General features: G+C 44.1%; 1 protein-coding gene and 1 long non-coding RNA gene across 2 annotated transcripts; one reads left to right on the top strand and one right to left on the bottom strand.

Annotated features, from left to right (window-relative positions):
* Nucleotides 1-8,973: 8,973 nt before the first annotated feature.
* Nucleotides 8,974-15,451, bottom strand: LOC127334676 (E3 ubiquitin-protein ligase Os03g0188200). The gene is made up of 4 exons (XM_051361200.2): nt 15,204-15,451; nt 14,894-15,092; nt 14,702-14,805; nt 8,974-9,665 (listed from the first exon to the last, which is right to left on the bottom strand). The coding sequence occupies exons 2-4, from the start codon at nt 15,071-15,073 to the stop codon at nt 9,185-9,187; spliced, it is 765 nt and encodes a 254-aa protein (XP_051217160.1). The 5' UTR covers nt 15,074-15,092; nt 15,204-15,451; the 3' UTR covers nt 8,974-9,184.
* Nucleotides 15,452-19,125: 3,674 nt separating this feature from the next.
* Nucleotides 19,126-19,564, top strand: LOC127330410 (uncharacterized). Its single transcript, XR_007869271.2, has 3 exons — nt 19,126-19,214; nt 19,333-19,398; nt 19,502-19,564. It is a non-coding gene; the product is annotated as an uncharacterized lncRNA (long non-coding RNA).
* Nucleotides 19,565-22,074: the final 2,510 nt, after the last annotated feature.

Genomic DNA, 22,074 nt, shown 5'->3' with positions numbered 1-22,074 from the left:
CTTCACCAAGAGTGATGGACATAAAGGTACCTCCAGCAGCTGAATCCAATAAATTCCGTGAAGAAAAATTTAGTCCTGCATTGAAGGTTTGGATGATCATCCAAGTAGTCAGTCCATGGGTTGGGCAATTTTTAACCAGAGATTTCATTCTTTCCCAAGCTTGAGCAACATGTTCAGTATCTAATTGTTTAAAATTCATTATGCTACTCCTCAAAGATATAATTTTAGCAGGGGGATAATATCTACCAATAAAAGCATCTTTGCATTTAGTCCATGAATCAATACTATTCTTAGGCAGAGATAGCAACCAATCTTTAGCTCTTCCTCTTAATGAGAAAGGGAACAATTTTAGTTTAATAATATCACCATCTACATCTTTATATTTTTGCATTTCACATAGTTCAACAAAATTATTAAGATGGGCAGCAGCATCATCGTAACTAACACTGTAAAATTGCTCTCGCATAACAAGATTCAGTAAAGCAGGTTTAATTTCAAAGAATTCTGCTGTAGTAGCAGGTGGAGCAATAGGTGTGCATAAGAAATCATTATTATTTGTGGTTGTGAAGTCACACAACTTAGTATTTTCAGCGTTGGCCATTTTAGCAACAGTAAATAAAGCAAACTAGATAAAGTAAATGCAAGTAAACTAATTTTTTTGTGTTTTTGATATAGCAAACAAGATAGCAAGTAAAGTAAAACTAGCAACTAATTTTTTTGTATTTTGATTTAGTGCAGCAAACAAAGTAATAAATAAAACTAAGCAAGACAAAAACAAAGTAAAGAGATTGAGAAGTGGAGACTCCCCTTGCAGCGTGTCTTGATCTCCCCGGCAACGGCGCCAGAAAAAGAGCTGTTGACGTGGGAGTTGAAAATCTGTGTGGTGTAACTTTTCTTCGTTCCCCGGCAACGGCGCCAGAAAAAGAGCTTGATGGCGTGTAACTCACACGTTCGTTGGGAACCCCAAGAGGAAGGTATGATGCGCACAGCAGCAAGTTTTCCCTCAGAAAGAAACCAAGGTTTATCGAACCAGTAGGAGCCAAGAAGCACGTTGAAGGTTGATGGCGACGGGATGTAGTGCGGCGCAACACCAGGGATTCCGGTGCCAACGTGGAACCTGCACAACACAACCAAAGTACTTTGTCCCAACGAAACAGTGAGGTTGTCAATCTCACCAGCTTGCTGTAACAAAGGATTAACCGTATTGTGTGGAAGATGATTGTTTGCAGAAAATAGTAAAACAGTATTGCAGTAGATTGTATTTCAGTAAAGAGAATTGGACCGGGGTCCACAGTTCACTAGAGGTGTCTCTCCCATAAGACAAACAGCATGTTGGGTGAACAAATTACAGTTGGGCAATTGACAAATAAAGAGGGCATGACAATGCACATACATATCATGATGAGTATAGTGAGATTTAATTGGGCATTACGACAAAGTACATAGACCGCCATCCAACTGCATCTATGCCTAAAAAGTCCACCTTCAGGTTATCATCCGAACCCCTTCCAGTATTAAGTTGCAAAGCAACAGACAATTGCATTAAGTATGGTGCGTAATGTAATCAACAACTACATCCTTAGACATAGCATCAATGTTTTATCCCTAGTGGCAACAGCACAACACAACCTTAGAACTTTCTGTCACTGTCCCAGGTGTCAATGCAGGCATGAACCCACTATCGAGCATAAATACTCCCTCTTGGAGTTACAAGCATCTACTTGGCCAGAGCATCTACTAGTAACGGAAAGCATGCAAGATCATAAACAACACATAGATTTAACTTTGATAATCAACATAACAAGTATTCTCTATTCATCGGATCCCAACAAACGCAACATATAGAATTACAGATAGATGATCTTGATCATGTTAGGCAGCTCACAAGATCCGACAATGATAGCACAATGGGGAGAAGACAACCATCTAGCTACTGCTATGGACCCATAGTCCAGGGGTAGACTACTCACACATCACACCGGAGGCGACCATGGCGGCGTAGAGTCCTCCGGGAGATGATTCCCCTCTCCGGCAGGGTCCCGGAGGCGATCTCCTGGATCCCCCGAGATGGGATCGGCGTTGGCGGCGTCTCTGGAAGGTTTTCCGTATCGTGGCTCTCGGTACTGGGGGTTTCGTCACGGAGGCTTTAAGTAGGCGGAAGGGTAGGTCAAGAGGCGGCACGGGGGGCCCAGACCATAGGCCGGCGCGGCCAGGGGTGGGGCCGCGCCGCCCTAGGGTTTGGCCACCCCGTGGCCCCTCTTCGTCTCGTCTTCGGACTTCTGGAAGCTTCGTGAAAAAATAGGCCCCTGGGCGTTGATTTCGTCCAATTCCGAGAATATTTCCTTACTAGGATTTCTGAAACCAAAAACAGCAGAAAACAGCAACTGGCACTTCGGCATCTTGTTAATAGGTTAGTTCCAGAAAATGCACGAATATGATATAAAGTGTGCATAAAAATGTAGATAACATCAATAATGTGGCATGGAACATAAGAAATTATCGATACGTCGGAGACGTATCAGCTACTCTAGTGATGTTATTAAAGTAGTTTACTCCTCCTCCATGATGTAATGTTGGCAGTGTGTGCATCATGAAGTACTTGGTTTATGCTATGATTGTGATCTCTTGTAGATTATGAAGTTAACTATTACTATGATGGTATTGATGCGATCTATTCCTCCTTTCATAGTGTGAAGGTTACGGTGTGCATGCTATGTTAGTACTTGGTTTGGTTGTGTTGATCTATCTTGCACTCTAAGGTTATTTAAATATGAACATTGAATATTGTGGAGCTTGTTAACTCCGGCATTGAGGGTTCGTGTAATCCTACACAATGATGTTCATCATCCAACAAGAGGGTGTAGAGTAGTCCTATTATGTGATCATTGTTGAGAGTGTCCACTAGTGAAAGCAGGATCCCTGGGCCTTGCTTCCAAGCATCGAATCTCCTTTTGTCTACTGTTTTGTTGAATGTTTGCTCGCTGCCATATTTCATTCAGATTGCTATTACCACTCACACTCATCCATATTACTTGTATCTCACTATCTCTTCGCCGAACTAGTGCACCTATTGTATTAGGTGTGTTGGGGACACAAGAGACTTCTTGCTTTGTGGTTGCAGGGTTGCTTGAGAGGGATATCTTTGACCTCTTCCTCCCAGAGATCGATAAACCTTGGGTGATCCACTTAAGGGAAACTTGCTGCTGTTCTACAAACCTCTGCTCTTGGAGGCCCAACACTGTCTACAAGAATAGAAGCTCCCGTAGACATCAGTATCCTGTTGAGAGCAACAGTTTATATCATGGCGTCTAAGCAAGATTCTAGCCATTGTATTCAATTTTTCTATCATAGCACTCATTATTTTACCAGTTCTTGATTCTCTATAATTATTATAACATTCTATGAGCTCCAAGTAGGTTGTAGGTTCTCCCATAACAGCAGTTTTTAATTTTTCGATTTTCCAAATTTTTATGGATTTTTGGGTATATGAGAAAAATGAAACAAGACAGAAATAAGCTAGACAAAAATAAACTAAGCAAACTAATACTAGACAGAAATAAACTAAGCACAAATAAACTAGGCAAAAGTAAACTAAGCAAAACAAAATAAAATAAAACAGAGAGAGAGGTAGAGTGTACTCCCCAGGTGAACTTATGAGTAGAGCTATGCCTCCCCGGCAACGGCGCCAGAAAACAGTCTTGATGACCCACAAGTATAGGGGATCGCGATAGTCTTCGAGGGTAGTATAACCCAATTTATTGATTTGACACAAGGGGAGGTAAAGAATACTTATAAGCCTTAACAACTGAGTTGTCAATTCAGCTGCACCTGGAAAAGCACTAGCAACAGAGGTGATGTGAAAGTAGCAGTAATATGAGAGCAATAGTAACAAGAATACAAAGAAAGCGATAATAGCAATATGAGAGCAATGGCACCAGAAGATAGTTGATACTACTTCCAATGACATGTAGAACAAGTATATGATGATGAGAGATGGACCGGGGTTCCCAGCGATCTACACTAGTGGTAACTCTCCAATAAGTGACAAGTGTTGGGTGAACAAATTACAGTTGGGCAATTGATAGGAATCAAAGCATTAAGACAGAACATCAAGATTATTAATTATATAGGCATGTTTTCCAATTATAGTCGTACGTGCTCGCAATGAGAAACTTGCACAACATCTTTTGTCCTACCAGCCGGTGGCAGCCGGGCCTCAAGGGAAACTACTGGATATTAAGGTACTCCTTTTAATAGAGTACCGGAGCAAAGCATTAACACTCCGTGAAAACATGTGCCCCTCACATCACCGCCATCCCCTCCGGTTGTCCCGATTTCTGTCACTTCGGGGCCTTTGGTTCCGGACAGTGACATGTGCATACAACTTGTAGATACAATCTAAGCAATAAGTATAGAGCTTAAATCTAAGATCATGCCACTCGGGCCCTAGTGACAAGCATTAAGCATAACAAGATTGCAGCAACAATAACTTCACAAACTTTATAGATAGACTAATCATAATGTATCATCCATCGGATCCCAACAAACACAACACCGATTACATCAGATGGATCTCAATCATGTAAGGCAGCTCATGAGATCATTGTATTGAAGTACATGGAGGAGAGTATACCAACTAGCTACTGCTAGAACCCGTAGTCCATGGGGGAACTACTCACGGAGCATGATGGAGGCGATGGCGTTGATGGAGATGGCTTCCGGGGGCACTTCCCCATCCCGGCAGGGTGCCGGAACAGAGACTTCTGTCCCCCGAATTGGAGTTTCGCGATGGCGGCGGCGCCCCTGGAGTCTTTCTGGAGTTTCGTCAATTGGTACTGCGTTTTTAGGTCGAAAGGGATTTTATAGGCGAAGAGGCGGCGCAGGGGGGCACCTGGGGGCGCCTCACCCTAGGCCGGCGCGGCCAGGGTCTGGCCCGCGCCGCCTTATGGTGTGGTGGCCCCCTAGCCCCTCTCCGACTCTTCTTCGGTGTTCTGGATGCTTCCGGGAAAAATAGGAGGTTTGGCGTTGATTTCGTCCAATTCCGAGAATATTGCCCGAACAGCCTTTCTGGAACCAAAAACAGCAGAAAACAGGAACTGGCACTGTGGCATCTTGTTAATAGGTTAGTTCCGGAAAACGCATGAAATCATCATAAAGTGCAAGCAAAACATGTAAGTATTGTCATAAAACAAGCATGGAACGACAGAAATTATGGATACGTCGGGGACGTATCAATCCTCTTAAATAGCTTGAACCAGTCCTTGTTCTTGAACTTTGAGTAAAAATTGGCAGCCAGGTGCCTCATGCACCACCTTGTCTCCAGGTCGGGCCACCCCCAAAGAGGGTCCGATGAATTCTTGATTATTTTGAGAGCGCTCAAAAGGCCTGTGTTGCGATCTGATATGATGCAAACATCGGGCCGATCTATCACGACTCCCATCTTCAAGCAGCTGAGGAACCATAACCAGCTATCTTTGTTTTCACTCTCGACAAGTGCATAGGCAATAGGCAAGAGCTGATTATTTGCGTCATCTGCGATCGCCACCAAGAGTGTGCCCTTGTACTTTCCTGTGAGAAAGGTACCATCTATTGACAGCACCGGGCGGCAGTGATGGAATGCACGTATAGTCTGGGGGAATGCCCTGAATAAACGATCAAGGATTTCTTGGTTTTCCTCCAGAGGGTGTTGACGAACTCTCCTGACCACTTGAGTCCCCTGGTTAGTTGCTGCTATCTGATGGAGTAGTCTCGGGGCAAGATCATATGCCTCCTAATAGGTGCCATACAATCTCTGGAAAATCTCCTCCTTCGCCCGCCTTGCCTTACTAAAGCTGACCGGGAAGCCAATCAGATCTTCTGCGGTTTTTTGTAGCTTCTTTGTACCAAGGGTTATATCTTCTTCCACCGCCACTTGCATGATATGTGATACATATTTTGCAGTGACGTTGCGGTGCTTGTCGAGAGCCCCCAATTGCTCGCAGCTATGGGGTTCTATTTTTGAGATATGCCATGGCTGACATACCCCAGGGCTCACCTGAGCGATAACTCTCCTCCTGCAACCCTCCTCATTCAATTTGACGCATATGACTTTCAGCAGCCTTCGATCAGACTGCTTCACTCTGTGTTGCCGAGATATGGCCAACGCATACCTCTTGATTGCTTGGTCAGCCGAGTCCTTGTCTGGGAAAGTTTGCCCAACCTGCAGACTCGCCTCCCCTAGGCCTGGAACAGAGCGGAATTCATCGCTGATGGTCATTGTTTTTAAGAACTCAGGGTCCATTGGTGCCGCAACCGCCCTCCGGGAAGGACCGACGCCTTCTTCGTCCGAGGAGGATTCAGACGAAGAAGAACGAGCGTCATCGTCCAACGCCTCCGGTAGTCCCTCCACACGCTCGCTAATGTCTATGAACGCGGACCAGTATCCTGGCTCGGCAGCAAACTGGGCGACCATCTGCTCCGATGGGCCGGTGCTATGGCCTGCAGTCAGTGCCTCATGCTTTGATTGGCCTATCATGCCTGCTGCAGTCAGGGCCAAAAGCTCCGATTGAACGGTGCTCGGTCCTGTGATGATGGCCATCTCCTCTTCACCAGCGCCGGTACTGCTTCCTGCACCATCATCACCTGATATAAACTTAACATACACCATGGGCTCTCCGTACATAGCAGCACCAGGTGTTCTTGCAAACCTCATGTACGTACCCCAATTTCTATCACTCTTTACCTCCCGCAAACCCCATCGGGTAGGTGTCCCATCATTTCCTCCTACGACGATGAGAGCCTCAACGGTCATCTTCTTCCCCCGCATCTCACGCCCAAACTGTGCTCGGATGCATCTTCTAACATCCAAAAATTCTCTATTGACCATATCTGTCACTACAACTTTCATCGAGTCGCAGCGCGACACATCGACACCAGAAAATTCGTCGCGTACGACGTCTCCATAAAACACTAACAAAGTTTCCATCGTACCTACCGCACAACCATATTTTTAAAATTATATTAGATTACAACACAACAATATTTAACATGTGATTAACATTTCTAAATAATCATAATACAACACCATATTTAATATTTTTAACAGAATTCCATAATAAGTACGGACGGATTTTAGTACCTCAACTTTAGCCCGTGCGCTCCACTTCTAATTATATCTTAAAATAGTTCCACCTTATTGCAATCAAAGCACTTCGTCCGAATATGCACCATCACTTAATCTAATTAGAAGTTGATCATTCCTACGTGATATATTTCTACGCACATAAAATCATAGTCTATATATTTTCGCATGTTGCATACATAATTTCTAGTTCGCAAATTCCTAATATGCATTAATCAAACTAATTATAGTACACAACTAATTAGGTTCAATTAGCTATGTACGTTCTAATTACATGTTGCATGTCCTAATATATTACTCAATAATGACTACGGTCGTTCTAATATTTTCAACCTACCTATGCATGCAAATTCTGCATGCAACTACAGAACATGCATTAATCAAACTAATTATAGTACACAACTAATTAGGTTCTAACTACATAAATAAAATAGATCATGCTTTCTTGTTTAAATCCTTACCTTGATATCTCAGATTGAGCAAACACTTGAGCAAACAATGAATCAGCTAAGAATTCTTGGGCAGCCAGGAGACATCAACTACGTGAGCAAAAACTAAAGTGCACGAAGAGAAAGAGTATGCTGATAGTGAGAGTGCAGATACTGAGCAGACAGTAAGAGCCTTATATAGAATCAGCTCACCTCGACAGAATCCATAATCAGCAAAAGCTAGACCACCGAAAGCAGGTAATTTGCAACAGTTAAAGCAGGAAAAAGCAGATCAATCACAGCATAAAAATCAGTGCTGCACAGCCAGATGCTGCCGGTCTGTCGCCGCAGAATCTCCCTCGCATGCGCGGTCGGCTCCAGTCCGGGCACTGCCTACACCGTGTGTGGCGGCAAGTGCCACGTCGGCCTGCCGCCATGGGAGCCGGCGGCATGGCCCACCACGGTCTAACGGCGCCGGACGGCGACGGTGCAGCTAACGTGCCGCCACACAGCCCGGCGGCAAGCGTCACGTGTCGGCTGGGGGCGCTGCCGCCACACACGACGTGGTCCTTTTTGTCAATTTGCTTCACAGGTGGTCCTTTTTATCAATGAATTGGGGCAGGTGGTCTCTTTTATCAAAATTTCTGTAGAAACAACTACTTGTTCCCACGTCATAACTTTTGGCTATTGCAATACCCTCCACAGTGGAGGGAACAAATGGCAAAAGCCAAATTCATGATTTAGAACAACTATTTGGCATACGTTGTTGCTGCCCTAAGTTCTTCTTTGAGAAAATCTTCAATTTGGTCTATAAAGTTGCCCCAGATGTGTGCTTTGGTCACGAACTTGCAAATATGAATTGTGGGTCAAGAAGTTGCCCGCGCGAGTCTTTTGGTCATTCTGCCACTGCCAATGTTAGTTTGCTAATGTGGCCAACTATTTTTTTTTTGCAAATTGCCCCCTACAAAGGTCAAACCGAGGATAAAAAGTTAGAAAAAACAAATTTTAGGGGAAATTTGAAAAAAAAAATTGGCCACGTCAGCAAACTAACGGTCACCGTGACGGAGTGACCAAAACACTCGCGCAGGGCAACTTCGTGATCCAGAATTCACGATTTGCAAGTTCGTGACCAAAATGCACATCCCAAGCAACTTCATAGACTAAATTGGGGTTTTTCTCTTCTTCTTTCTTCCTTTCCTTTTTTTGACAAAGGGAATATAACAATAACAAGAGGATGACATTTGCACTTCTGTCTATGCAACATCATAATACCAAGAGGTAGTCACCACTTCGAGAATGCGCATATACGAAAGAGCGAATAAAAAAAAGATGAAAAGATGAAACAAGACCTTGCCAAAGCAAGCAGTCATATGCAACATCAGTCGAACAGCCACCACCACTAGCAACGCTCACACTGCAACAAAGTTTCTCCAACAACGATGCCTTCACAGAGAAAAAAATACATCAGATCAGAAGCCCTGTACACATCAATATTTTTCCCGAAAAGATCGAGGGAGCTCTCAGCCCTGTACACATCACAGATTCGCTGTCAATTGATAAGATTGTTTTTATACTGACGTCCTACAGCCTGAACACAGCCTAATCTCAATCAACTACTCTTGCGTAGGTCTACGTGTCAACACTCGCAATGCTCCGACGCATTACCCTGCAAGCTGTGCCTCGTCATCTCGCAACAAGGGTACCCGCTAGCATCGGGAGCGTGGGTTGCGCTCGGACAGGCGGCGCCGGAGGAGGCCGGTTCGTCGGAGATGACGATCTCCAGCCGAGTATGCGTCACGTCCACGTGATCCGATTCCGTCGACGCCTCTGTCGTCACCGCCACAGCCGCTTCTGCTTGCAGCGCGTTCTGTTCTGACGAGGACGTCGATACATGGAACGGTAGCTGAGCCATGGCGACCGCGTAGTAGACGGGTGGCATGGTGGCGGCGGCGGCGGCGCGATGCTTCGTGGTGGCGCGCATGGAGGCGCGGCAGATGGGGCAGGTGGACTGTTGCTTCAGCCAGGCGTCGATGCAGGCGACGTGGAAGGCGTGACCGCAGTAGGGGAGCACGCGCACCACGTCCTTCGCCTGGTACTCCTCCAGGCACACCGTGCAGCTGCATTTGGGGCGCACGATTAGTTAGGTTATCGTCTGGACATATAACCAGACTAAGATCATCTCTAGCAAGCCCTGCATATTCGTGCAATCTGCAAAATAACAATCGGTTTAGGGTTTGGAAAACCCTTACTTTCGGGCGACCAATCGCGTGCCAACGTCCCTCGCTCGCTCGTCCCGGCCTCCTACGAGTACCTTTTTTCCGCACGGCCCATTAGCCCATACACATGCGCAGCTGTGATTTTAGCCCATGCAAGCAAAACAGCCAGCGGCATACTACAAGCTGGCATGTACTTTATCCATCCGTAATTGCTTAGCTAGTTAGTTAGGTAGCTTAATTTAGCTTTACTATTTTTTAGCATTGGAGACTTATTACGTTGACACAAATGTTACACCTGCTTGTCTTGGTTTGCCTACTCGATCTCTAGCTTCGCCATGCCGCGCGTAGAGATGTTGTATACGTTAGTTTTGTAACAATTGCGTATAAAAGTTATAGAGAAAGCACTTCAGAGATGTTGTAATGTTATCTGGGCGTTTCCCATAAATTATTTTGTTGTAATCGTCTATATTTTTTGGTAAAATAGTTGGTGATTTTTGTAGTAATTAAATATATAGAAAATGTGTTATTGTTTAACCAATTTTTCATAGTCAGGAACACATTTTTGTTGTTGTTATAGCTTTTGATTTTTTATTGTAATTGTTGTCAACTTTTGTTGTAAACCAACCTATAGCAAAATAATTGTTGTTTAACCACTTTTTTATAACACTATTTGTTTACATTTTTGTAAATATTTTGTTGTAATAGTACATATATTTTGTAAGTGGAGTGAGAGATTTTGTTGCAATACTATCTATAACTCAGATCAGTCGTAGAGTGGCAGTTTTGTTGTAAATATTGAAAAGGTCAGGCCCAAAGAAACATACCCTTTCGGTTTAATTGGGGGATGTAAGGAGGTTCAGTTTAAAAAAAAACTAAGGGGCAAAACACAAAATTTGTATGGTGGTCGATTCTGTAAGTCGGTCGATCAGATGGCGCGGAGGATGACTGATTTTTTGCTCCATATCAGGCGACCGACGCCCAACGTTACCCTTACGGTTTTAGCCGGAAAAAGAGACCTGGCACCATGAACAATCTATTACGGTGTGTGGTATACTCAGTCTCCCAACATGAAGATACGCAAATTGCGAGGGCAAACCGAACGTGAACTGTATCCCGACCACAAGGTGTTGGCGAGGGAAGTTTCAGTCCCAACCGTCACCAGACATGTGCCGGACACTAGTAGGAAAAGCCTCATCTGTGGCGCACTAAAAAGAACATTATGTGGCGGATAGGCGGTGCGCACAGAATTCTCGCCACAAAAGTAAGAATTTTGTGGCGCACCTGCCCATGCGCCACAAAAAATCTTATTTTTGTGGCGCACCAGACAAGGTGAGCGATTTTTGTGGCGCATGGGAAGGTGCGCCACAGAAATAGAAAGTCTTATTTCTGTGGCGCACCGGCGGTGGTGCGCCACAGATTTTTTAAATTTTTTTTTAAAAATAGCGGCAAGATCTAGATCTAGATTTGGGGCCGCCGAACTTTTTTTTGAACTTTTTTGAAATTTTGCCGGAAGGTCGCCGGAGGTGGGTGGGTGGGTGGATGGGTGGAGGAGGAGACCGGCCGGAGGAGGTGGTGGTGGAGTGGGAGGAGGTGGTGGTGGTGGTGGTGGTGGTGGTGGTGGTGGTGGAGGAGGAGGTGGTGGTGGTCGCCGGAGGAGGAGGAGAAGGTGGTGGTGGTGGTCTCCAGAGGAGGAGGAGAAGGTGGTGATGGTGGTCGTCGGAGGAGGAGGAGAAGGTGGTGGTGGTGGAGGAGGTCGTGGTGCTAGTGGTCGCCAGAGGAGGTCGCTGGAGGAGGAGGTCGCCGGAGGAGGTTGCCAGGAGGAGAGAAGGGAGGAGAAGTGGAGCAGGAAAAGTGTAGAAGTGGAGGAGAGGAGGAGAAGTGGAGGAGAGAAGTGAAGGAGAGGAGGAGAAATGGGCGCCAGAAAATTCAAATTTTCGAGTAACATTCTGTGGCGCATGGGCAGCTCCATGCGCCACATAATTTTTTTAAAAAAAATTCTATTTTACAGAAAAAAATCTTAACTTGCCGTAAATTTTTACTCTTTTTAAATTTGGTGATTCTAAAAATTGTCTATCCGGGCAAGCCCTGGTGAGTTCGAATGTAGAATTTTCTTCCGGTCATTTTAATATATTGTGCGCTTTTTTGAGTCGTATGCAACCAGTCCAACCACAAATCCATTTTGATGATTTTGCAATGTAATTTTTGCAAAAAAAGTCGAAATTCATGTTTATTAATTTTCAGTGGTCCTAGATGACATAATACATGGGCATCTCGAAGGATTTTATTTTTTAAAATTTCTATTAATTTCTTTTTTTTACAGAACTAAAAAGGCGATCCACTAGGGGGTAGAGATGCGTGGAGAGCAAAAAAAAACTTCTGTTGTGCATGGAACTCATATGCGCCACAGAAATGTGTATGTTCTGTGACGCACCATGCCACGTGCGCCACAGCCACGAAATGTCTTAATTATGTGGCACACGTGGTTCTATGCGCCACAAAAATAGTGAAACCAATGTTAGATGTGAGGCCCACCTTATTTCTGTGGCGCATATAAATGAGGTGCGCCACAAAAGTATGTTGTTTCTGTGGCGCATATTGTCTGATGCGCCACATAAATAAATTATGTACCGCACGATAAACTGGTGCGCCATAGAATAGCATCTTATTGTCTCATCTATAAGCATTTTCCTCCTACTAGTGGGAGTCGTTGGAATCCCCGCTAAATCCAGCGAAACTAAGACTGCTCATAGTGGGAGTAACATAGGTAGTAACATCACACACTCCAAAGCATTTTGGTGACATGGCATGCTAATAAATGAAGAAAGAGAGTGGAGTGGTAACTAGCTATGTTACCATAACATCACACTTCTCAAGACAAGATGAGTCTACAATCTAATAAATATAACATGCATGATACCACAAATATGTAACTACCCACTATAAAGGTAGTAACATAGGATAGTAACATACACCATGTTACTACTCTATGTTACTCCCCAGTATGACTAGTCTAAGTGGAGCCGGCCACGCGTGGCGAAGCGCGGTGGGCACACGACCAGAGTATGGGAGCGGCCGGCGGCAGGGCAGGCAGGTTGAGCAACGGGTGGGCAGGCCAGGCGGGCAACCGGAGACACATGACTCTGGCTCGGGAGGAAGATGGATTGGGAAAAAAGGATACAAGGAAAAACGGAAAAAAGATCTTTTATTGATAGATGCCCGACTATGCTTCTTAGTACCGGATTACATTTTTTAAGAATTTGTGTATCCTGTCAAATAAGGCTTAGTTTGAGGTAGTTTACCTTTTTTTTTGTTGTACTGCTCTTTGTATAACAAAAAAAACATACGAGCATTTTTCTTTTCTGGGCGAGTAAGTACCAAGCCAATATGTATGTGCATGATTTGTTTTTTGTAAAACTTTGAAATACATATGATTTTTGACATTTCTTGAAATTTGGGTCATGTGGACCCATGTTACTAGGTATTTCCGACTTATAGTCTTGATATTTCCTTGATACTACAAAGATGGCAGTTCACTTAGTAGGTGGAATAGTATCATACCGTCACCTTTCGGAACATTTAAAGATGGCAGTTCACTTATCTATACCACAAATCTCTCCATTAATCAATTACAGTGTCACCTCAACATTTTATTTAGTATATATGGCACTCATCATACTCCCTCCTTGCACATTGATTTCCACGAAAGTTAAATGTCACTAAATTTAACTAAAAATTATCTATTTCTACAATACCTAAAGTATACGATATTAAAATATACTTTATGATGAATCTTATGGCATTTATTTTGTATTCTAAATGTTCATATTTTGGTATATATTTGGTCAAAGTTTAAAAGGTTCGACTACAGAAAATCTTATACGAACTACATTTTGATTTTGCATAGAGGGTGGCTATGACATTGGAAACTTCCTTTAGAGTTTGAGCTACATGGAGCCTTTTTATTCAAAATTTGAGAACACATTTTGTTTTTTTGAAAAAGAATCTAAAACTTGTAGCTATAGGTAGAGGTAATGATGTACTTTGCCAACATATGGAATCTCAATTCAAAATATCTTATACTAGAGAACCAACCTCCACAAAAGTTCAAACCCAGGTTTGACATATGTGTGTTTCATAAAGGCGGAATATTCATTCAGTGAGAGACGACGTTCTCGTCGACAGCGAGGCACCTGTATTGACTTCGTCAATTTCAAGATTCAATCCGTCTTCTCAGTCTTCTAGAGGTGCTCATAGAGGTAGGGTGTGCTTGTGTGCGTTTATAGGGGTAACTATATGCGCGTGTATGTGAGCGTCCGTGTTTGTACTGTGCTTCTAAAAAAAATCTTATACTATGTGATTAACAAAAACAGAAAAATCTGACAAGATTTGAAGGATGGAAATTGTGCAGCCACTGCTTTAGATGACAGGTTTTATCATGAAGTTTGCTCAATTTTTTTAAAGCTTCAAAAATACCATTTTTGAATTATTAAAAAAAGGCTGCACGTAGCTAGTGACCCCAAAAGCTGCAGTGTTATGCCATAGTTACTCCTGTGACGTGCTAAGTGATGAAGTGGGTATGGACAACTACGAAATACAATTTTTTTTTCTTTTTTTACTTTTCTCGATTCCCCCTAATGCTGTCACTGGCGCAAACAGTTTGCGGCTGCGCCAAGTGAGTCTTGGCATGTGCTGTGTGCGTGGTCCTCAGTGTTAAAAATGCAATTAAGCAAGCTGCGAAACTGTTTATGAGTTGTGTTTGCACACGCCATCGGCCATCCCCCATTCCCGAGACACCCCCGGTTCGCGTACCCAGGTTGAGCATTGCACAAGGCGATTTGACATCATCCGTGACCTAGAACTAGCAATATGCTGTTGTGATGCTGGCTACACAAAAACTGAACTCGTAGAAAAGAAACGAGAAGTGGAATTGACTTAACTGCGACTCCTCCTTAGCGGGCGGTCGCTGCGAGTCGTCGCCGAGCTTAACCGTGGGGAAGGCGGTCACCACGGACGGCTCCATCCCATGGACGCTGCGCTCAACCTGCGAACCAATTGAACAGCTCCTCACTCAGTATCGGACGAGAACGCAACGAAGCTAGTAGCTGAATCAGTTATATAGGATGGCTTACATGAATGGCGACGTCGCCGGCCTGCGCGGCGGCGGCGTGCTGCGCCGCCGCGTTCCTGAGGTTGATGCGCGCGCAGAGGATCCTGGTGAAGACGAAGAGCACGAAGAAGGCGCTGACGGAGAAGGCCATCGCCGTGGTCAGGACGTTCATGCCCATGCTGCTGCCCCTCGGCGCGGACATTGCGCCCTCCTCTAGTCCCCTAGCATCACACTGCTCTGTTTACTTCATGCCTTTTAATTCGGGCATCAGAGGAATTCACCTCCACGCGCGAGCGCGACAGGGAATCAATTAATCTGCGAGTGGAACTTACCTGGTCGGCCGATCGATTTCACGGTATGGCCGCCGGCGCCACTCGCCTCCCCGGTATGGCTGGGCTGCAGGAATCTTCTTATCTACCGCTCCTCCATCCTTGTCCGCTGTTCTTGCATAATAAAGAAGAAGAGAGCATGGAAGGGAAGAAGAAGACGATGTGCAGCAGCGGATAGAGGCAAAGCGTCGCGATAGCGAAACCTGCCTGCCCCCCCTGCGCCCGTCCCGTCCACGGAAACTGCTTCTTAATCTATCACTAATCTATGCTGGCCTGTCGATTAAGGGCACGCTGCTTCGTATCGTGGCAAATCTAATCGAGTTGTTAATACGCTAAGTAAGAAATTATGTCGAGTCAATTATCGATGATGGCCCTAGGTAGCTAAGCTAGGCCGGCCGTCGCTCTCAGCCGTGGACCGTTGGTGGTGCCGGCCCGTCGTCGCAGCATTTATGCATTATTACCAGATGCTGCGTGAGCCAGCGGTTGATTCGTGTGGGATATTGTCAGGGTGTGGCGTGGACGGCGGACCGGCTCTTCTCCACGGAACGGCGTTGCCAACACGCCCTTCCGCTGGCGTTCACGGCTTACTTCAAGGTTTTTCACACCAGACGGCTCCGTCGTCCAGTCAGGGGCCAGCAGACACCATGTTGTCTCGAGTGGTCTATGTGGTTTTCGGCCGACCTGCCGTCGAAGTAGATTGCTGTGAGATCACTCACACAATTTGCTGCTAGTAATATAATTCATCGGCTCAAAAAGCATCATTGAATGCGATGGTGCTCTCCCAGATCTCGGTGTGACGGTTGTTCGTCTTCTTTTCCGGCGCTACCATGATGACGGTGGAGGAAGTTGGACGATGTTTTGGCGACGCACATGTTTCTCCAAGGGTGAACTTGTAGTTTTACTTCTTGTGAGCTTTCTTGTGCAAAGTTATTTGACGCAAATATTTATCTTGCGTGGTGACCATATGTGTAATCTCTGTAAACAGATTGTCTAATGAAATATATGGTTACATAAAAAAAAATTGCTGCTAGTAATATAATTCAGTGGTTCAGATGAGAGAATCAACGACAAAGTTAGGGCATGTTCGGTTTGATCGGGTTTAGCATGGATCGGAAGGGATTATAAGGGACCTGCATTCCTTGACATTCCACGTTAACACATGCCAACTAGGGTGTAACCGATCAGAGCATCTCCAATAGGCACGCAAATCGGCCGCACGCTATATTAACCGCCGATATGCAGTGCTTGAGGCAAAAAAAAAAAAAAAACCGTCCTCCAACAGACGCTGTAAATTTTTTTGGGCGCTGGACGTTTTGCACTATCCTGAGCGCTATAGTTTCGGTTCCGGCTACAGCGTGCGACATCACTCCACCTGCGCGCGAAGAAAACCCGACAACAAACTCCCCCCCCCCCCCCCGCATCGCCGCCCCACCACCAAATCCTCGCCTCCGTGTGGCCGCCGGGCACAATTCCGGCGATCGACGCATCCTCCGGCACCCCTCCGACCCCTCACTACTCCATTCCACCTACCGCCGTCTCCGTCGTGGTGCCGCCAAATGTGCCAAACCCTAATGGTGCTGCCGACGCCGGAAACACCGCCGCCGCACCCTCTTCATCCTGTCACGCCCGACGCTGCACGCAAGCGCCGCCGCCGCGAAGGCCGCCGGCAAGGCATGGCCGCCGACAAAGAGGAAAGTGCCAGCCAAGCACCCGTCGCCCGCGACGGGTGCCGACAAGACGCCGCCGAAGAAGGGGAAGGCGTTCGCTACTCAGCGCGTGCAATAGCCTCCACCGCCGGCTCCATCAAGCAATCATCTGCCGCCCCCGTTCGCCGACCCTTCCGACGCGCACATGGTGTTCGATGAAGTGCCGGAGAGGTAAACAACATTCCTTTTTATTGATTTTATTAGTTTAGATGCATACATTGTCGGAGAGCCATGAGTTTATTGCAATGTAGATTCGATGACGCAACTTTCATGGAGGCCATGAATGTTGGATCTTCGTTCGCGAATGACGACATCATTGAAGACGAGGAATATGAGGATTTCAATGAGGAAGGAGAGGGGTTGATTGAACCGCGCCCTACCGGCCGGTTGGCAAACTACACCATAGTGGAGGACAAATTGCTTTGCAAGGCATTGTTGACAATTGGAATGGATCCAATAACCGGCTCTGATCAAACTAGAGAGACCTATTGGATGAAGATGAAGGAGTACTTCGATGCCAACAACACAAGTGGGATTGAGTGGAGTGTGCGTTCTTTCGGTCTCGTTGGTCGGGCATCAGCACCGATTTTCAGAAGTGAACGGGTATCTGATGGTGCTTATCGTTACACCAACTTCACACTGTTGGGGAACCCCAAGAGGAAGGTGTGATGAACACAGCAGCAAGTTTGTAAAATATAATAAAATATGAATTTTTTTCTCTAAAAGCATGCAGGAAAATTATTATCATTCTGATTATTTTTCACTTCTTCTAAATCACAGCTAGTTGTTTTTCAATTCGTCCACTCTCGTTTTTCTGTCCGTCCGATCGCCTTTGAGATTCACGCTGTGGGAAGCTGCTGTGACACCGTTTTGTTTCGGGCATGTGGGTGTTTAAGGGTTTCGGGTTCGGGTTCCTGCACGTTACCTTCTTCACGTGCCCGTTTTTCTTTTTTTCTGGATTGATTTTTGTTTTGAATTTTCATCGGTGAGTTTTCTCCCTGTCTATTGTTGAGCGGTCAGAAAGGGGAAAGGCAGAGAGGCAACGGGCGGAAGTAGAGAGGAGCGGCACCTCGCCGCGCTCCTCGCATTCGAGCTGCTCCGATGGTTAGGGCTAGCGCCGGAGGCAGGAGAGTTCCTCGGCGGCGCAAGTATGTCTCTAGCCAGTTCCCCCTTCCCCTGCATCTCCCTCGTGCGGCGCGCTGTTTCATGCTCTAGTGGGAGAGAACCGTAGTCTGAGGCACAGGAGTAGTGAGTACGACGACGACGGGAGTTGTCCGATAGGTGTTCCATCGTGTGTTTCGTGCGATTTGGTAGTTTAATTTCGTTTTCGTGGTATGGATGTAAGCGAGATTTTGGTGGTGGTGGGGGGGGGGGGGACGAGTCTGAGGGGTGCGGCGCGGAGATGCGCAAGTCGTTTGGTGTTCAGATGTAGGTGTCTGTGGGTGAGATGGAGCCGTTTGTTTTGTGTTTTTGAGAGGATGTTCATATGATATGCAGGTGTTGGGGTGGTGTGTGTGTGGGGGGGGGGGGGGGGGGATTTGTTCGATTTTTTCCTGCCTAGTTGATATGCAGGTGGTGGGGCGTAATGTGGTGGTTGTTTGTGGCGATTTTTGTACCCTTGTTGTTTCAATCCCAGAATTGAATATATTTTGGTCAGATGGATGTTGCGGTAGCTCTTTTTTGTTGTCTTCATGTGTGGAGCTAGGCTTAGGTTGATTTTAGTTGGTTTTGTAGAAGCAGTTTTCGGCTGCTGGTTTTGAAATGAGTCCTACTGGCTGCTTCTGGTTAATTTAGTTCTGTTGCAGTCCAAGTTTAGTTTTAATTTGTGTTGTCAAGATGCACCCTCTGGTTTCATACATTGAAACTTAAATGTAGTAGAAGGGGGGTGGGTAATGTTGGGTGTGCATGGTAAGTTGTGTCAGTTTCATTCAGTTAGTGTTTTGAATCACATGCTTTTTTACAGAAACAGAATGAACACCAGATGATCTACTATTTGGGGAAATTTCCAAATTTCAGTAGTTAAGTTTTGTCAGTTTCATTCAGTTAGTGTTTTTGAATCACATGCTTTTTTATAGAAACAGAATGATCATATGTTAAATTAGGTAGATCATCTGGTTTTCAACACTTCTCCCATTTTTTGGATAATAGTAGCCGTGTGATGAGACTAATATGATTTACATTATGCCGTGTCAGGAATCTAACATCTTTTTTTATGTATGGCAGCACGCACCATGTATCAACCGAGTCCGCTGATTATCACCACTATGCTGTCAATAGCGACGGGAGCTGTTTTTCCAGTGGGAATGATGTTAGTTTTTTTTGTTCTTTTTATTTTTTCATCTCCCTATTTTTTTAAAATTTTATTTCTCTGTAAATGGGTGACTTGTTAATTTGATTTTTCTTTTTTGTTATATTTTTGTGTGTAGCATATGCAACATGAAAGAAGAGACACGGCTTTAGATGATGCTTTGTTTAGTTTCTTCAGGAAACAGGTGCCTGTAGTATCGTTTTTTTTATGTTAATTTCTGTTTTCTGTTGTTTATTTTACTTTTTAGCATGTATTTTCACCCTTTTTTTGACTTCAAAATGTACCAGGCTGTAAAATCTTTGAAAATGAATTTCTCTGATTTTTGCAAGGATTTTCCACCAATGGACAAGGTATGTTGTGCTTTTGGCAATAGTTGTTATAGTGATTTTTTGTTTCTTATAAGATTCTTATTATTTCTTATAAGATTCTCTTCTTTTTTTTATTTGTGTAGATTAAGAGGAGTAAAACAGATGGTGTTGATAGGGCTTCTTTTACTAGATACTCTCTAAAGTACTTTGTGGGAGTTATAAGGAAGTTGACCCGCTCACAGAGAGATGTCATCGAGGAGTTTGGATTTGGATGTCTTCTTCTCTTCGATCTGATTGATATTCTGTCAGAGTTTTCTAGATGGGTTGTTGATAGTGTTGACACGTTATGTTCTCAGATAATAGTCTCTTCAACACCCATCGATATTACAAAGCAGAGTTTTCATCTCATTTTGGGTTTGCCCATTGATGGTTTGGATGTACCTTGTGACAGTAAAAATGGAGATGATTTCATCCTATCTCATTTTTAGCTTTCAGCTATGCCTCATGTCACCTTCTTTAGCAACAAGTTATGTGGGGATGATGACTTAAGCAAACATGATATTTTTGTGTGCTTCATGTGTGTAGCAATACATTGCTTCTTGTGCCCTAGCTCCAATGAATACCCCAGCGGCAACTACCTTGCGGTCCTTAAACAACCTGAGACAGTGAAGGGGTATGACTTCAGCAAGCTTGTGTATGAACATTGTCTAGCGAGTATCAATGAGTTCAGTTTCTTGGGTAATCTAAGAGGGAGGAGGCCCAGAGCCCCTGTTTGTTGCATTTATGTTCTAGTGGTTAGTGTTTGTGTCTCTGCCCCCATCTTTTTTATTTACTCTTTTAATGTATTTTCATTGTTTCATAGTTCTCTGTTTTTATGTTTTTTCATATCATGTGATTTTTGTCCAGGTGCATTATCTAGATTGCTTGGATTTCGGTGTTAAGAATGTTGATCAGTCTATTCCGAGGGTTGCTGTTTGGAGGGATAACATGATTAAGGTTTTCTCAGAGTTAGATAGGAAAAGGCGACACTGTTTTGGGAAGAGGCAGTTGAAAGAAGGGATTGCTAGTCGTCGAAATCAGGTTTGTATATGGTCAAACACATGATATCAGTAATCCAAACATCAACATATCTGTTATTTCTTTTTTAGGGGGGTTACATGATTAAGGTGTTATCCATTTCTTTGTCTGGTTATATATTTTCAGGGTATATACTCAACATATCTGAAGTCACAGAATAATCATTCTTCTATTCTTGGCCCTCTATCATCTGACTTCAGGAAGAATGTGAAGTCAATTTTTGTCAGCAATCTTCAGCTCGTTGTATGTTTAGTTTCTAGTTGTATTTTTGTGCTTGTTTCAGATTTTTAAACATGTCCATGTTACTAGCTTTTTGGGGTGGGTTGTTCACCTGTGTTTTTATTTTGTATCAATTTAGGTAATAGATGGCATACTGAATATTGCTAACAAATTTGTACCAATGAAGTCTACAACCGGCAAACCCAGCTTGGAGGTGCTAGTCAAGAATGTACTTGATTTTCTTTGCAAATCAAGTTCTATTAGTAATCCAACAGCAAGTAAGCGAGTTCGGAACCTGAAGCCAGCAATGTAAACAATAATGATATAGTACATGAAGTTATACAACTCGATCCTAAGAATATTACTAATCCAGGTTTGCACTGATCCTAATAATGTACTTTTTATCGGGTGCTTTTTTAATTTTTTGTATTTTAATTTTATGTTTTTTTTTCTCAATGTTTTTGATTTTTCACAGCTACACCAGATTGCATGATAACTAAAGTTGTTGAGCCGAACAGCCATGCCACAGGTAAGCGGCATCTGTGGTCCTAAGCAAATTTCTAGTCTATGGTGTTGTGTAGTTGTGTGTGTATTGAATCTATGCTTCTAATTGCTAGTTATTTTTTTGTGTTTGTGTGGCGCTACTGTGTCTTCATTGCAGTTTTGGTGGGGGTACTACTATGCACTCACGAAATAGTCATTACTTTTTCCGTACATTTTTATGATTTAAACTGTGGGAAGACAGTGCCAGTTGCTTTTTTTGTAGGGCGGTCTTGTTTTTTTGATAACCGTCGATGTTTTTAATTTATTTCTTTTCCATGTCTCACAGCACCTGCTTTGAATCCAATAAAGAAAGTGAAGGCTAGGGTATGTGAGTTGGTATCTAAAGTAGATGAAGAGCAAATGTATCAGAAGTCCATGCTTTCTCAGGTTTCTCCCGTTGCACGCTTAAATCTCCCGGTGCCACCCTCTGTAGAGGTATGAGTTTTTGAATTGTATATTTTGGTAGGACTTTTGGTTTATCTGTGTTTACTGGAGGATTATTTTCATGATTTTTTTCATCTCCTTTTTTGTTACAAAAAACAGCCTCGCACTGGTAACTACAAACTAAAACGATCAAAAGTCATTCCACTAGATGGTTCAGAAGAAACTCCTATTGTTGTTGCAGATGCTTCACCGAATGCCCCCATGGTATTTCTTTTCCCTTCTCTTTTTCTATTAATTTGATTTAATCATTTGTTGTCTAAGTTATTTTT

The sequence above is a fragment of the Lolium perenne genome, chromosome 6 (genome assembly GCF_019359855.2).
Source record: "Lolium perenne isolate Kyuss_39 chromosome 6, Kyuss_2.0, whole genome shotgun sequence".
Classification (NCBI taxonomy): Eukaryota; Viridiplantae; Streptophyta; class Magnoliopsida; order Poales; family Poaceae; genus Lolium; species Lolium perenne.
This window is presented reverse-complemented; position numbering and strand designations above follow the sequence as displayed.

Excerpts from the sequence above, each read along its gene's own strand:
- LOC127334676 (XM_051361200.2), bottom strand. The coding sequence starts at position 15,073 with ATGTCCGCGCCGAGGGGCAGCAGCATGGGCATGAACGTCCTGACCACG. Across the intron at positions 14,806-14,893 it reads CCGGCGACGTCGCCATTCAT|GTTGAGCGCAGCGTCCATGG; the intron begins GTAAGCCATCCT and ends ATTGGTTCGCAG. Across the intron at positions 9,666-14,701 it reads CCCGCTAAGGAGGAGTCGCA|CTGCACGGTGTGCCTGGAGG; the intron begins GTTAAGTCAATT and ends CCCCAAATGCAG.